Source organism: Cupressus sempervirens, chromosome 4 (assembly GCF_028749045.1).
Source record: "Cupressus sempervirens isolate cs-2001-9-10 chromosome 4, ASM2874904v1, whole genome shotgun sequence".
Taxonomy (NCBI): domain Eukaryota; kingdom Viridiplantae; phylum Streptophyta; class Pinopsida; order Cupressales; family Cupressaceae; genus Cupressus; species Cupressus sempervirens.
The window spans coordinates 454,017,703-454,031,198 of record NC_143121.1 but is presented as its reverse complement, the minus strand read 5'-3'; the positions used below and the strand labels follow the sequence as shown (position 1 = coordinate 454,031,198).

At 36.2% G+C, this 13,496-nt stretch overlaps 1 protein-coding gene and 1 non-coding gene across 5 annotated transcripts; both read left to right on the top strand.

Annotated features, from left to right (window-relative positions):
* Positions 1 to 442: 442 nt before the first annotated feature.
* LOC149561946 (C2H2 and C2HC zinc fingers superfamily protein) lies at positions 443 to 11,886 on the top strand. Of its 4 annotated transcripts, none has more exons than XM_089825471.1 (7): positions 443 to 624; positions 953 to 1,038; positions 5,525 to 5,569; positions 5,658 to 5,700; positions 9,969 to 10,010; positions 10,107 to 10,392; positions 10,990 to 11,886. In XM_089825471.1, exons 3-7 carry the CDS (start codon positions 5,562 to 5,564, stop codon positions 11,448 to 11,450), a joined length of 840 nt encoding a protein of 279 aa, XP_089681597.1. In that variant the 5' UTR covers positions 443 to 624; positions 953 to 1,038; positions 5,525 to 5,561; the 3' UTR covers positions 11,451 to 11,886. The 4 variants fall into 4 exon arrangements, with proteins under 4 accessions (XP_089681597.1, XP_089681596.1, XP_089681595.1 ...); XM_089825470.1 differs by having other exon boundaries at positions 930 to 1,038; XM_089825469.1 differs by having other exon boundaries at positions 884 to 1,038.
* An 807-nt stretch (positions 11,887 to 12,693) lies between these two features.
* Positions 12,694 to 12,756, top strand: LOC149561945 (small nucleolar RNA snoR101). The gene has a single exon (XR_016364300.1). It is a non-coding gene; the product is annotated as a small nucleolar RNA snoR101 (small nucleolar RNA).
* Positions 12,757 to 13,496: the final 740 nt, after the last annotated feature.

Genomic DNA, 13,496 nt, shown 5'->3' with positions numbered 1-13,496 from the left:
ACAAATCAAAATCATGAAATCAAAGACTGCAAAATACCCACCAAGGAGATGAAATGTCAGCATTTCATCACAAGATGGTGGAAACCCTATTGTTTGCAGTACTCACCAATTAGAATTTGATAACAAAGCAGTTTTGGAAAATAATTTAACTCTGAAAAAAATCAAAATATAGCAAAATAGGTCGTGGGGAAAAAATAAAGTTCTCCCATTGGTCAACATGAGTGGAGAAATAACAACAACCCGATTGCTAAAGTATCCTGCCATTCGGCAAGAACTAACAATAATAATAAAAATTGCTTCACAATAACATTGATTCAATGGGGGGTCTCAAGAGGACACCCTTAGAATTAGGTCACATGGTAGCAGCACCTTCTAGCCAAAAGGTATGCTTTTACTTCAGCGGAGAGGCTATATAATGTCGAGAGCTATTAAAGGCGGAGTTGTCTCTGCAAACACTTCAACCCTAAAACCCAGATTCATGCAGATCTGCTTTTGTCATTTAAAGTGGAATAGATTGAAGCAGCTACTGTACGAACAATCGTCTTCACCATGGGTTTGAGGATCGTGGAAGATTTCTGAAGGTTTTGGGGATTTTCATCTACGCGTATCAGGGGCCAAACTCTGGTAAGTTTTACTATTTTGCTGAATACCCGTTTGTAGGTTTTATTAGTCCCTGCCGCGATAGGCGGAGACTAATGTTTTCACTGCATTTCTCAATTAGTTCCCGCGTTGGGAGTTGGGCAAAAGTCCGCATGCTTACTCCACTTCAATTTATCGCTATTTTCCTTTTTATTGGCCCGGGACGATTTTCCCCGTTGTGTTTTTATTTTGTTGATATAAAAATCAGCTTTATTGTACCCTGCAATCGACCTGTTCTTTGCAGCGTACAACACACGCCTTTTGCATGCTTCGCTGACATGACGGCATAGACCTGCATCTTCCCTTGTAATAGGTGTTGCTGCTGGAGGTCTCTTTATTACCAGAAGTTCACTTTACCTCTGGACGGATTTCCTTCACTTTTCATCTGCCGATCATCGGGTATGTCTCTTTGGCGTCTTCCGTTGTTCCATATTATTTTCTTCCCTTTGTTCTTTTTGTGCATCAATCTGTCCAGATTTCAGAACCAAGAGTTGAATCTCCGCTCCTGGTTCTGCATATTCCATGTTGCCAGAGTGGAGGTTTCATGTTTAGTCCCTTTGTTCTTACCCTGCATCAATCAAAACAGTTCAAACCACCAAAACGTTGTTTGTTCATACAGATATCTTAAGCGCATTTCCACCCATGAGAATCAATAGTTTAACTCCTTTATTGGTTAGAATAGGGGAAGATGCCTCGATGGCTCCCTATGACATACACGCTAAACAACCAAGGGTTTAAGGATGCGCTCGAGACTTTTATGAATGAATTTTTTTATTGAACTTTGTAAGACACTGTAACAAAACACTTCTATATTGACAAGATTCTAAGCAAAACAGTAATCTCGCATAATTGAATGCTTGTCTGTTAAAAGCTATTAATATTGTTTATGAATTTTCTGTGTATTTTATTTGAATTCAAAGCAATCTAAAGATATTAATATTGTTTGGTATGTATTCTTTTGAATTCAAAGCAGTCTTATACCATGTACTGTGAAAAATATAGTCAGCTATGTTTTCTGGGGTTCGGGTCAAAATTTACCTTTTTTTTTTGTAGTTGTTGGTATTTCAGACCAGCTAGGCTATATTTGGTTGTTTCTAAGTACACAATCAAGCAATTGTTAAAGAAGCATAAAACCCAAAAAGAATACAGCCTCATCGGGGATAAAGCATAAAACCAAACTAAGTTTTAAAGGAACCCAAAATCTTATCTCAATCCACATAGCACACAGTTAAACAATAGCATAGTTTTCAAAAATCGGTATAGGAAATTTTCTAAATCCGTGTTTCCTTGCAATTCATTGGCACCAAAGGACAGTTGGATCATTAAAAGACTTGCCATGATCATCTTTTGAGATTTGCAAGAATTATGTAACAAACTACAAAATTCTAGCTTCCACAGTACTCGGTTACTTGCAAGAGCTCCTTCCTAAATTTTGTCAATAGTATTGACAAAATAAATTTTAAACTACTGTCCCTCCATTAAGATTACTACGTTAAAATCCCATGAATCATGTGTTTCTGTACATGTACACAGTCGAGATTTCAGCAGAATAGTTATGTGCGTATGGATTCCAATAGGAGTGCATAAGTAATGATATCTGATTTTTATAAATTTTGCTTTTGATTGTTGTTGTTTTCAGATAAGTTAACTAAAATTTTCTTTTACCTATATATACATTTCTTGATCTCATGTGATTGGAAGGCTTTATTAGGGGAACCAAAGAGCAAGAAAGATGGAACCATCAGCTTTGTAAGTTAACACAGTCAAAGCTCTTGGCCTTGTCAACTAGTTTCCTGGCAGCTGCTTACACATTAAATTAAGAAATCTGAAAAATTGCTTTTAGTCATCAATTTCATGATTCTATGGCTCTATATTTTGGTAGCATTGTAGAACAAATTTCAATAAAAGTCCACTGCATTGCCTTGCGTTACATATGTTTCCTATGATTTTGTTGAAGTTTACAAAACTATTCATCAAATCATGCATATACTGCATTAGCTTCCAGGATCATTCATGTTGATCTTCAATATTGTATGTCTGTCATTTGCTTAAGGTGAAACTTTCAGGCAACATCTCATGGCAACAATGTCAGCTTCCTCCTTGACTGATTATTAGATAATGTTTCCATAAGGGGGTATTTTGTTTCTGATAGCTGGGCGATCCCCTGCTAGTATAAAGGGCCATCCTGTAGGCTCTAATTCCCTTTTGAGTTAAGAGTTTGGGTCTGTTATATCTTATATCCAACTCAAGATTAAGAAATCTCTTTAATAGTACCTACATGCAGCTGGCGGGCCGTAAAATCTCAGGCTTCTGAAACAAAAAGCAACAGGCCCTAATTTGTATTGACAACCCCTGAGTAACCAATACTCAATATCTCTATATAAGTTCCTCGGTGACCTGAGTTGCTAGGAAAGCTCAGAGGCTAATCTGAAATACTCATAAGCTCTGCTCATTCTTCATATGACTTAAATACATTTCATGTTCTAGAACTTGTCATGCCCAGAAATGACTTCCATAAAAAATCTAATATCATATCCACTACCAGTACTAACAGTAGCAGAACCAGTTTGCATGCACAAGTATCTGATCTAGCACCAGTAGTAGCTACAGCACCAGCACGAGCAGCAAGGTAAGCAACAACATGAGAAGTGGTTTAACTAGCACCAATTCCAGTAGCAGCATATCTACCAGTAGAGGTTGAAGCAAAGGTAGCAGCAATAGAGTCGGTTGCTTAACCATAAGCATATGCATCATTAGCATAAGAAGTTCTAGTTACGGGTGTAGAATATTTGTGATAACATCAATTAGATACACAAAATTTATAAAATCTAATTGTAATTCTTTGAACTGATGCAGAAACAAATGGATATGACCTTCAAGGAAGAAATTAAAATCTGCACATAGACTCCCCTTCAAAAGGGCTTTGTTTTTGTCTTATGTCTCCCAACTTAAATATAAGTACTTTGTTTGGGTATATAGTATATAAATGCACTCCAATTTAAGTTTTCTCATGCTTACAATGATTATCTTGTAGTCAGATAATTCTGTGCAACTGCGCTCTATTTCAAATACATGTAAAATGAAATTAGTATGTCAATTCACTCTGACCCAAGTTTTGCCATGGTTACAATGATAACTTTGTAATCAGACAGTTATATGAAAATGCACTCTATTTGAAAAAATCTAGTTTCTAATGTCTAGGTTTGTTTAATTTCTGATCAATTTATATGATTCAGGCTTTACCAAGCAAGTTTAATGGTTCCATGCATTTGACTGCAGTAATGTAAAATCAATACTTCTAGTTTCTAATATCAAGGTCTATTTAATTTTTGATCAGTTTATTTGATTCAGGCTTTACCAAGCAAGTTATATGGTTCCATGCATTTCACTGCAGACTTACAGTACTTTTGTACAATTTTCTCTACTGTAAATACGTGGTTGATTTATGTAGTTTGGTGGGATTTATTCCCCATTTGTATAACACAACCTTTCAATTGGATTTCAAGTGTTTCATTTGAAGAAAAAAACAATGTTTTCCATTCAATACTTTTTTATCTAGGAAAGATTGAGTATAATGCAGGGGCTTCGCTTTGGATTCTTGAATAGCTCTTGGATCTGTAGATTCTCAATGTTTGGGTGCATTTCCATTTGCTCTTTCACTTCCACTTGACTATCTTGTGCAGTTAAACATTATTGTCTATGTCTTCAGATCTTTTGTTAATGCGTCAATATCATATAATGCACAAAGGGTGCACCTGTATTGACATCCACTAGATCCAGCCAGCGAACCAGTTGCACCAGAAGAATGAACTGTCAAAAGAAGACAAAACTGAACTTTATGTAGTCCCGATCCAGTTGCAGCAGAAGAATGAATTGTCAAAAGAGGAGAAAACTGAACTTTACCTAGTCCTGATCACGTCTAATACCCTGTGCTGCTTTCATCCATCCATCCTTTCCCACTAACAGACCTCTCGCAAAGCCTGCCAAAGGCAGGGACTAATACTGCATGCAGCCCTTGTTGTTTTATACTTTCGTCTAAATCTTTTTCTTCATTTTAAGCTGAGAGTCTTGTGCAGCTCAATACAGAATCCTTGTGCCAAGTACTCCAAAAAAGGAAGCATTTTATCTTATCCAGGTGAAACGAAACTTTTTCTTACTGTTGATTCTAATCATACACAACGTCTTTGTTTTGTTATTACCCCCTATTATCGTTGTTCATTGCATATACCCCAGGCGCCACTGTGTTATCACATGAATGACTGTGCTTTCTCTCCCATTTAGAATGGTCTTTTCTTATTTCACCATATGTATTATCTGGTCTTCTTATTTAGGTATAGAAGTCATTTGCTTGAAATAGCCTTTGGGAAACAATATCTCTGGACTGCCTGCATTAGGATCTCTTGGTGCGTAACATTGACTTGGTATGTGAACTGTTTCACAAAATGCTTCCTCCTTGAATATGACCACGATTGTAGCGATATTCTTCTGAAAAGCTCCACATAGATCTGTGCTTTCATTTCAATATATCCCCTTCAATCTGCAACTTTGACATGGCCTTGTGAAACATATGAGACTTTCCCCATAAAGAACACACGTTTGAAATTGAAAAAGGGCATAGACGGCCATGGCACCAAAATTAAAATTACCCAGAAAAGGGCAAAATTTATTTCTGGCATTAAACCAGTCTTCAGTCAACAGATCAATTAACACGTTCTATTGAAAAGGAGTATCTAATATTAGTCTCCGTAAATAGGAGAGTGGTTTATCTGTTATCTCTGTGTAAATGATCATCACAAACTTGCTAGCATATTAGTTCTAGAATTTTGAAAGGCAAAAACCTCACTGGATTGCTATGAGTTGATATCATTGATCTTTTAATTTGCAGGGAAGAGCAACTGGAGGATCTTGTCTGCCCTTGCATCATGCCAAGGTAAGCGGAGATATATGCAATGAAATTGTGAGGCTAGATGTAGTTACTGAAGCATAATTATTTAACAATGCCATTTTCTTATCTGCAGATATTATTGTGACTATTGTGACACATATTTGACACACGACTCGGTAAGCCTTTTGTGATCCATTTTTCTAGTTTTTCTGTTCCACATGGGTTTAGGTTTTGTTTGTAGGATGAGAATTCAACTTAAGTTTTGAGTTTTTAAATGTCGAACTTGTTTTTAGTCTCAAATCTCCATTTGCTAGGAAACATTTTTAAAGAAACTTTTCAAGAACCATTGATGGTTGTAATAATTTGTTAGTTTTCATGGGCACTAGTTGCATTAATTATTTGACAGCTTAATGGATGACTCTTGATGTTGTTTTTAGTACACAAATACTAGTTACATCATTTGAGACATTTTATTTAAAATATCAGCAAATGTAATATGTTTGTGCATTGTTATCTAGATTAATTAATTTAATTTTAATTGTTTATGTCCCATCACATTGAGAATCACATATAAGTGTTTTATTTTGTCTATCACATTAGTGCTTAACTACTGTAAAAAACTTGCTCAAGGGAATACCCTTTAGGTAGGGCGTAAAACCAAAGGAATGAGAAACACTCTAGAATAGGGCTTAACATCAAAGGAATGAGAAACACTCTAGAATGTCCTCCGTAATAAAACTTGAACAAATACTGTATCCCTTGCCAAAATGATGATTTGAGTCTATCATGCATTCCAAAATTGATATTCAAAACAATTTTGGAATTTTTCCATGAGACGAATTATTGGACACCCAGACTTTATCCAATTATGCCTCCTAGCTATTTTCTGCCTGAACTTTTTGTTTTGCTCAGTAACAGATTCAATTTTCATTTTTTGTTAATAATTAAAAGCAATTTTACATTTTAAAGTAAATAAGGAGTCCAGTAGTCTGAAAAAACTCTACCCCTACCTCCCCATAACGGTCTACAACACTCCAAAACCAGATTTCAATCTAAAAACCCTAACCCTAACCCCAACCTCCATGCACTCGGTATTTACAGAGATTATACATGTTTATCACAATAGAATAAGCCAGGGCTTATAACGATGGCTGGCATACTAGAAGATAACACAGAAAACTTCTTCTGAAATTTGGAATGTTGGCATGTGCAATCCTCTGCAACCACCTGCTTCTTCAGCTTCCTTGCATCACATTGCCCTCGGGCTTTCTTGTTCTGTGATCCCCTCTTGGTGAGCGTTTCCTCTGTGGAACCTAGGCATCCACCATCCTAGCATCCCTTATTATTTCCTCAATTTCTTCTTCTTAATTCCACACACTGAGAAGTAACTTTAGTCATGCCCATCCTCAATGTGCTTCCTTAAATTGTTGTTTGCGTTGCTGCTCATCAAACCTCCACACGAAGGGTGTGAATTTAGTGTCCTCCAACCTCTCCAAATTTACTGGACCACCACTCAAATTTATGCCTAATCCTGGGGGACTGCTCATTACAGAATGGAACCCTTTCCACCAATAAATCCCAAGGAGACAATGGCCTTCAAAAACCATCTGTGTGTTTGCCATCGATACCCCCAGCTGCAACCCTCAAGCCATGATCAATGAATAAATATCTGCATTTGTCCTTTGCCTATTTGTGAATAATTGAACATGTACCCCAGGATCAGTGTCACACGTCTTTAAACAAAAACATACCCTCCAGTCTCCTGCTCAACACTGGGCCTTAAAAAAGGATTTTGCTGCTTTGTTGTAGTGGAAGTAAAAGATGTCTCCATCTCCACATGGCAGAGCCAGATCACCTTCCCAAAAATTACTTGCCTTGGCAATAATGATCTGCGATTTACAAGATTTATAATTTCTTTGAACATCCCTCGCATTTAATGCCATGTCTCTTTGAGCTTGCTGTTATTTCGACCAGCTCATCTAATGGATCTTATCCCAATAGAGGGTGGGGGTCAACATTCTGTAAATCTTTAGACTTTGCGAAACAGACTTGGAACTGTAAACTTTGAGGGATTCCATAGATGGTGTCTAGGTAACTTGGATAGTGTCTATATCCTTTGTCTGCAAACCCCAATAATAATAAATTTTGATAATTGAAATGACTATTATGAAAATTACAATTGATTTAAAAACTATCAATTATGAATGACTAGAAAGGTGACATTACAGTTTTAGAAGCAGAAATGCATTGAAGCAACTTGCAGAAATGTTAAAAATACAAGAACAGATAACACAAAAGAATTCTATCCTGGAAAAACCCTCCGAACTGAGGGAAAATACCCAGCTGCATCCAAAAATGATAATTTATTGAATAATCACATAGTCTGAATACAGAACTCACAAGCTTAACTAGAAAATCAATCATTCTCTGAGATTGTTTACACTTAACAATCACACATAGAAATGCCTTATATCAATCACCGATACAGAACTCATCAAAATTCACACACGGTGATTACAGAGAATGTCTGCAGAACATAAAACGATGGTTCACTGTCTTCTAAAAAGTATTACTTCTGAATGTCCACCGTAATGAATGTCACCCATGGTATACTAGTAATAATCTATCACATGGGACTTCTAAGAGACAATGAAACTGAAACCACATTGACTTTTAATCACTGACAGCAGTTACTATGAATTGCTGTTTCATATTCACGAGCTACATAGCCTTTTAATCACTGTATTCAATGCATGGGACCAACACATATGAAAGGTTCAATATTAAATCACAACAGCCATGACCATCAGAAACAATAATGGATGCAAAATGAAGGTAGACAAGTGCAACAGATCTACCACCAACAGTAGTATTGAGTCAGCCTGTTCTATCTTTGCATTCCCATGGCACAAGAATGACCTCTGGTTACAATAAAGAAGCTGCTACATAAACATATGGAGGAGTCGACCATCATTGTGATCTCAACAGTTATGGTGATTCTATATGCTGTAACCTGACGATATAAATAAGTTTCTTCAATAAACATCAGACGTAACCAAAAATATGCATATGAAGGATCAACACTGATGTGGATAACAATTTTAAATAGGAGCAATTATACAGGTATGCAGATATCTCTCTGCAGCTAGAAACCTCAACAAAAATGAACATTGATTTACTCACTTACTGTCTTCATTTGATTTTCAATGATAGTATTTCATAAAAATTTGCCATTACCGGTGAAGTAAACACACAGTAGACTGGATTGCTTTTTTAGATTCTCTGAACCCGCCTTCCAGGCCAAGATTGCACAGAATTAAAATGAAAAGATTTAATGGCTGCTCCTATCATATAGTTTAGGATACCTTCATGTTGTTTCTTTCCAGTACCACTCTGTGCTTTCCCTTTGAAACTTTGACATGCCAAACTTCCTTAACTTATCAAGGGATAGAGAAATACTCCAAATTTCAAAACCAGTAGGCTTCATGACACTGTCCTTATTCATATATGAAGGCATGTGGAGAATTTTATAAGTGCAATTATGCCTCAGCGATGCAGTCTCTGTTTACATGGTTACTTTCAAGGGTAAGACATAATTGGTCAATTCTTCCAACTTTCTTATCTAACATAACCTATTTTTCCTTTCCATCTCCCCAAAATTTTACCAACACTTCGGACCTTCTATCTCAGCATTAAAATGAATTAGAGATGATACTGTTATACAGGATTTTAAATGTTTTTTCCACATTTAGGTTGACTTCCAAAAGCCATATACAAAAATAAAGGCCAGTTTCGTAAATGGGAAGACCAACACTATAATGGGCTCTATTTTTGTGGAATTTTGGTGGGTTGATGTCAATAGGCAGCATAGATCTGACATGTGATCTATTAGGCCCCTGGATCCACCAAAATAGGACCTCCAAACATAGTATGGAGCATCTGGTTTATGGCAGTTTGGAGTCTAGTAAGGATCAAAGATCTGCAGGATATTGAGAAATTCCAAATGGCCAAGTACGCGGGGAGAGGAAATGTGTGCAATCTGAATGCTTGATGAAAGGTACCTGACATTGGATTATTTCACACTACTAATTGATTTTTGTCCTTGTACACATAATAAATTTTAGTGATTAATACTTAAGATATCAACCCTTGAGAAATTTGCCAGATCCCATTTAAACCTGGACTGAATGCAGAGAGGCTCGAATGAGCGGATTATGTCAAGCATTGTTAATAATTTGACCTTGTAAGAAAAGAGCTAGATATGATTCTATAAGTTGATTCATGTTTGTTCTTATTTTAAGTACTTTTGGAAAAGGAACTTGGCAGCTTGTTCAAAGAAATATATAAATTGATATTTTTAAGTTTGTTTCTGTTTTCTTAGTTTCCACCATTTGTTTCATGCTTGTGCTGTTTCTACTGAGTGTCACTTCACCTCTGTTTGCAGCCCTCGGTCAGAAAGCAACATAATGCAGGGTACAAGCACAAGGTATGACCATATTTTTGGTGCAACAATGTTTTGAATTTATAACTGGTTAACAGTCTTTAGGAAACTTCCTGTGATCTAATTGGACTACCTCTCCAGGCAAATGTTCGATCATATTATCAGCAGTTTGAAGAGCAACAGACTCAAAGCTTGATAGATCAGAGAGTCAAGGAGCATCTTGGCCAGACAGCTGCTTTCCAGCAACAAGTTGGTGCTACTTTTCAGCAACATCTTGCTGCTTCTTTGTCTGGGCAGAGACCTCGTCTTCCGGTCTTGCTGCCTCCTACTTTACCTATTCCAGGATCAACACAGATGCCAAATAGCCAGCCTATGGTGCCTCCTCTTCGCCCTCCTGTGTTGCCTCGACCTACAGCAGGTCCTCCTGGTATGCAATTATTTTGGTTAGCAGTTTGATAATGGAATTTGATTAGGATATTGATTTTAGTTTTGCACAAAATGTGTTAAAATAAGTTCTTTGTAAGAGTTGATTTTAGCTCTAACTAGAAAATAAATAAAATAATTAAAGGGATGTTATAACACTAATTCTATCTAGTTAATAATTTCAAAATGCAAGTCAATGGTTGATGTGAGGTGTTACAGTGACCTTTTCAAGTGTGGCCAATCGGCTTTAGAAATCCATTGTGTTCAGGAGGTCAAAATATTTGGAAATCTGGATTTAAAAATGGGTAGACGATTTCCTAAAAAACTGAATTAGCTTGTTTGAATTAGATGAATCCGTCTGGTCATTTGCCTCCCAGATTTGGTTAACAATGGTTTCTACCTTTTGATGTTAATTTTAAATCTGGCCTTCAGATCCAGCCAGAAATAAGTTATAGTTTTAAACTTCATTTTGATTTCCTTTATTCTAACTCTTTTTCTTTGTAACAGTACCTTAATGTAATTTTTTACATTATTGTAGATGAGATTTGGTTCTCTCCTGGTTATTATTTAATTTGTCCTTGTGCAACACTTTATTCTGCAGCTTATGGTGTTTCAATGGGACCATCTCCAACACTTAGACCTCCTGGTGCAACTGGACCTACTCCAGGTGTATCACAGCCAGGTGGCTTGCCAAGGCCACCTCCATTGGCTCCTCCAGTTGTGGCAGGAGTCCGACCTTCAACGCCTACCTCATCACCTATGGCCAATGGAGGTATGCCTTTGCCATCTCTTTCTAGTGCTTCTGGTATGTATCAAAATCAACAGCCAAATTCTGTTCCTACAAGTGGAGCCTATGGAACATACAACTATGCAGCAAATCCAACAAGTTATTCCCAGCAGGGTACATCTGCTGGGGTGCCAAATTATGCTGCACAACAGGCTCCTAGAGTATCTACAATTTCGGCATCTTCTGCAATTACTACTCCTTCAACTCCACCAGCAGGAAATTCAGATGGTTATATGTACAGTCAAGGCCCTACAACTGCATCCCGTGGTAATTAATTGGCTAGCAATTCAGGTTTGGTAACATTGAGAGTAGCTACAGGTTATTAAAGCTGAAGTTTACACTTTTTGCTAATCAGCATTTAATTTCATGTATGTACTTGATATGCTTTTATGCTTAAGTTTGTTCAGCTTAGTATATCCTGTTAATGGCTAATGTGCAAGTGAGCTTTGTAGATGTTTTTACTCATTAAGGATCTTAATGATGTCTTGTTGACTGTTTTACTGGGAAGGTTCAGATACATCAGTGGATTTCTCCTCATCCTTGTAATATTTCATAGCTTTCAAAGGTGATGATTTACGGGTTTGTATCTTTCTGTTTTAATTTTTTAGATAGTTGGATATTCTTATTGTTGAAACTGGAAGGGTTTCAACTTATAAATCTTACTTTTAACTCGAATTTTGCAAAGGGTAGACCTTTTTAATATTGCTCCAATGATTATGGTATGATTAAATCTGTATGGTTGAGTTCTATATGCTGGAATCATTTAAAAAGTGTGAAGTGGTATTTTATTTGAAGGAATTCAGGTAAATTGTGGGAATATTTTAAATGTGATAATTTTGTGGTGTTGTGTATCTTCTTTTAAGCTCTCCCACATCATTGAGATACTGGCGGTGTATTAATGGTTTGTGCTTTGACATTTTCAGACCTTTATTCATTAATCGACTATTTTGTTATTCTGTTGATACCGAATGCTTTTTGTTAGAAGCAAAGACAGCTTGGTGAAATCTAGGATATTTTAAAATAAGCAATCACTGAAATATAAATCCATAATATATAGGTCGCAAAAAATTGTTGTTACGTACATTTTTTTGTCTGTTAAATGCTAAATGCTTTTGTTACTTCTTTGAATGGCGGATTCAAGTTGTATAGGTGAGTTGTCTGTGCTCCAAATTTTCTTCTTGTTTCTTGAAGTATAAAACTGCGTTACAGGTATATCTATTTTGTGGGATGGATTTGAAATCTATATGTTGTAATTGTGTGCATATGTAGTTGTTGGTTTGGGCATTTCAAAAATCTTTTATGTACTTGATTGATAGCTGAAAGTTGTGGCATAGCTAGGTGAATTTCCTAATTAGTGTGATATCTGTTCAATGCAAGAAATGTTCCTCAGAAGCATATGGGAAATGAAGCTTTATGAATTTTTGTACTGGTACGGTTTGGTTGTTTTGTGTATTGTCTTTCTTTGTGTCTAGACTTTCTCAGAAAATAAATAGCCTATGTTACTGCAAGGCAGATGATGCTTTACACTTGATCGCTGAAATTCAGGTAAGTTAAATGATGCAAACACATGTTGCTGATGCCAAACGTTCAGTTAATAGGTTTTTACAATATGGTGTTTATTTTGAATGTCATGTTTTTTGGTTTCATGGAATGCTTAAATTCACATGTTTTCCTGTCAATCTTAGTTGAGACATTGCAGAATAATCTTTTCTAAGTGGAGTTCTTTGAGAGGTAAGATAACCTTGATTTGCAACAATTTTCTGCAGTACATCATCTCTCCAGCTTTTCATTATATAATGTGAATATTGACCTCTCACATCTTACCTACAAAGCAATATTCTCTGAAAGTAAGTGTGATTTTCCTCTTTATTGTAATTGTCCCTGATCCGATACCAATGGGGTCAATTTTTTTTTTTTTTTTTGTGGATGTTTTCAAATCGACTCTTATGGAGTTTTTCTAGCTGCTTTTGATTTCAAGTGATGTGCTTTAGATTTTTGAGTAAGTTGTTTTTTGTCAATTGGCATGTGGAATGCTTCAGTTATATCCATATGATAGTTTTTGTTAGAAGCTTGACTTTTGTCAGGACTATTGCTTCAATGTGGGGACCCTTTTTATACTGCATGACATAGGATGCTTTATGCTTGGTCTCTGAAAGTATGGTAAATTTGAATGATGAAAACCCTTGCTACAGATGCTTTGTGTTTATTACAAGATAGTTTGTTATTCAGACTCATTTTGTCTTAAACAAATATACTAGTTAATAGTTTATAATATAAATTACCTGATGATAGTGTAGATTACTTATTTTTGTGAAATATAC

Excerpts from the sequence above, each read along its gene's own strand:
- LOC149561946 (XM_089825472.1), top strand. Across the intron at positions 5,701-9,968 it reads CATATTTGACACACGACTCG|CCCTCGGTCAGAAAGCAACA; the intron begins GTAAGCCTTTTG and ends CTCTGTTTGCAG. Across the intron at positions 10,393-10,989 it reads ACCTACAGCAGGTCCTCCTG|CTTATGGTGTTTCAATGGGA; the intron begins GTATGCAATTAT and ends TTTATTCTGCAG.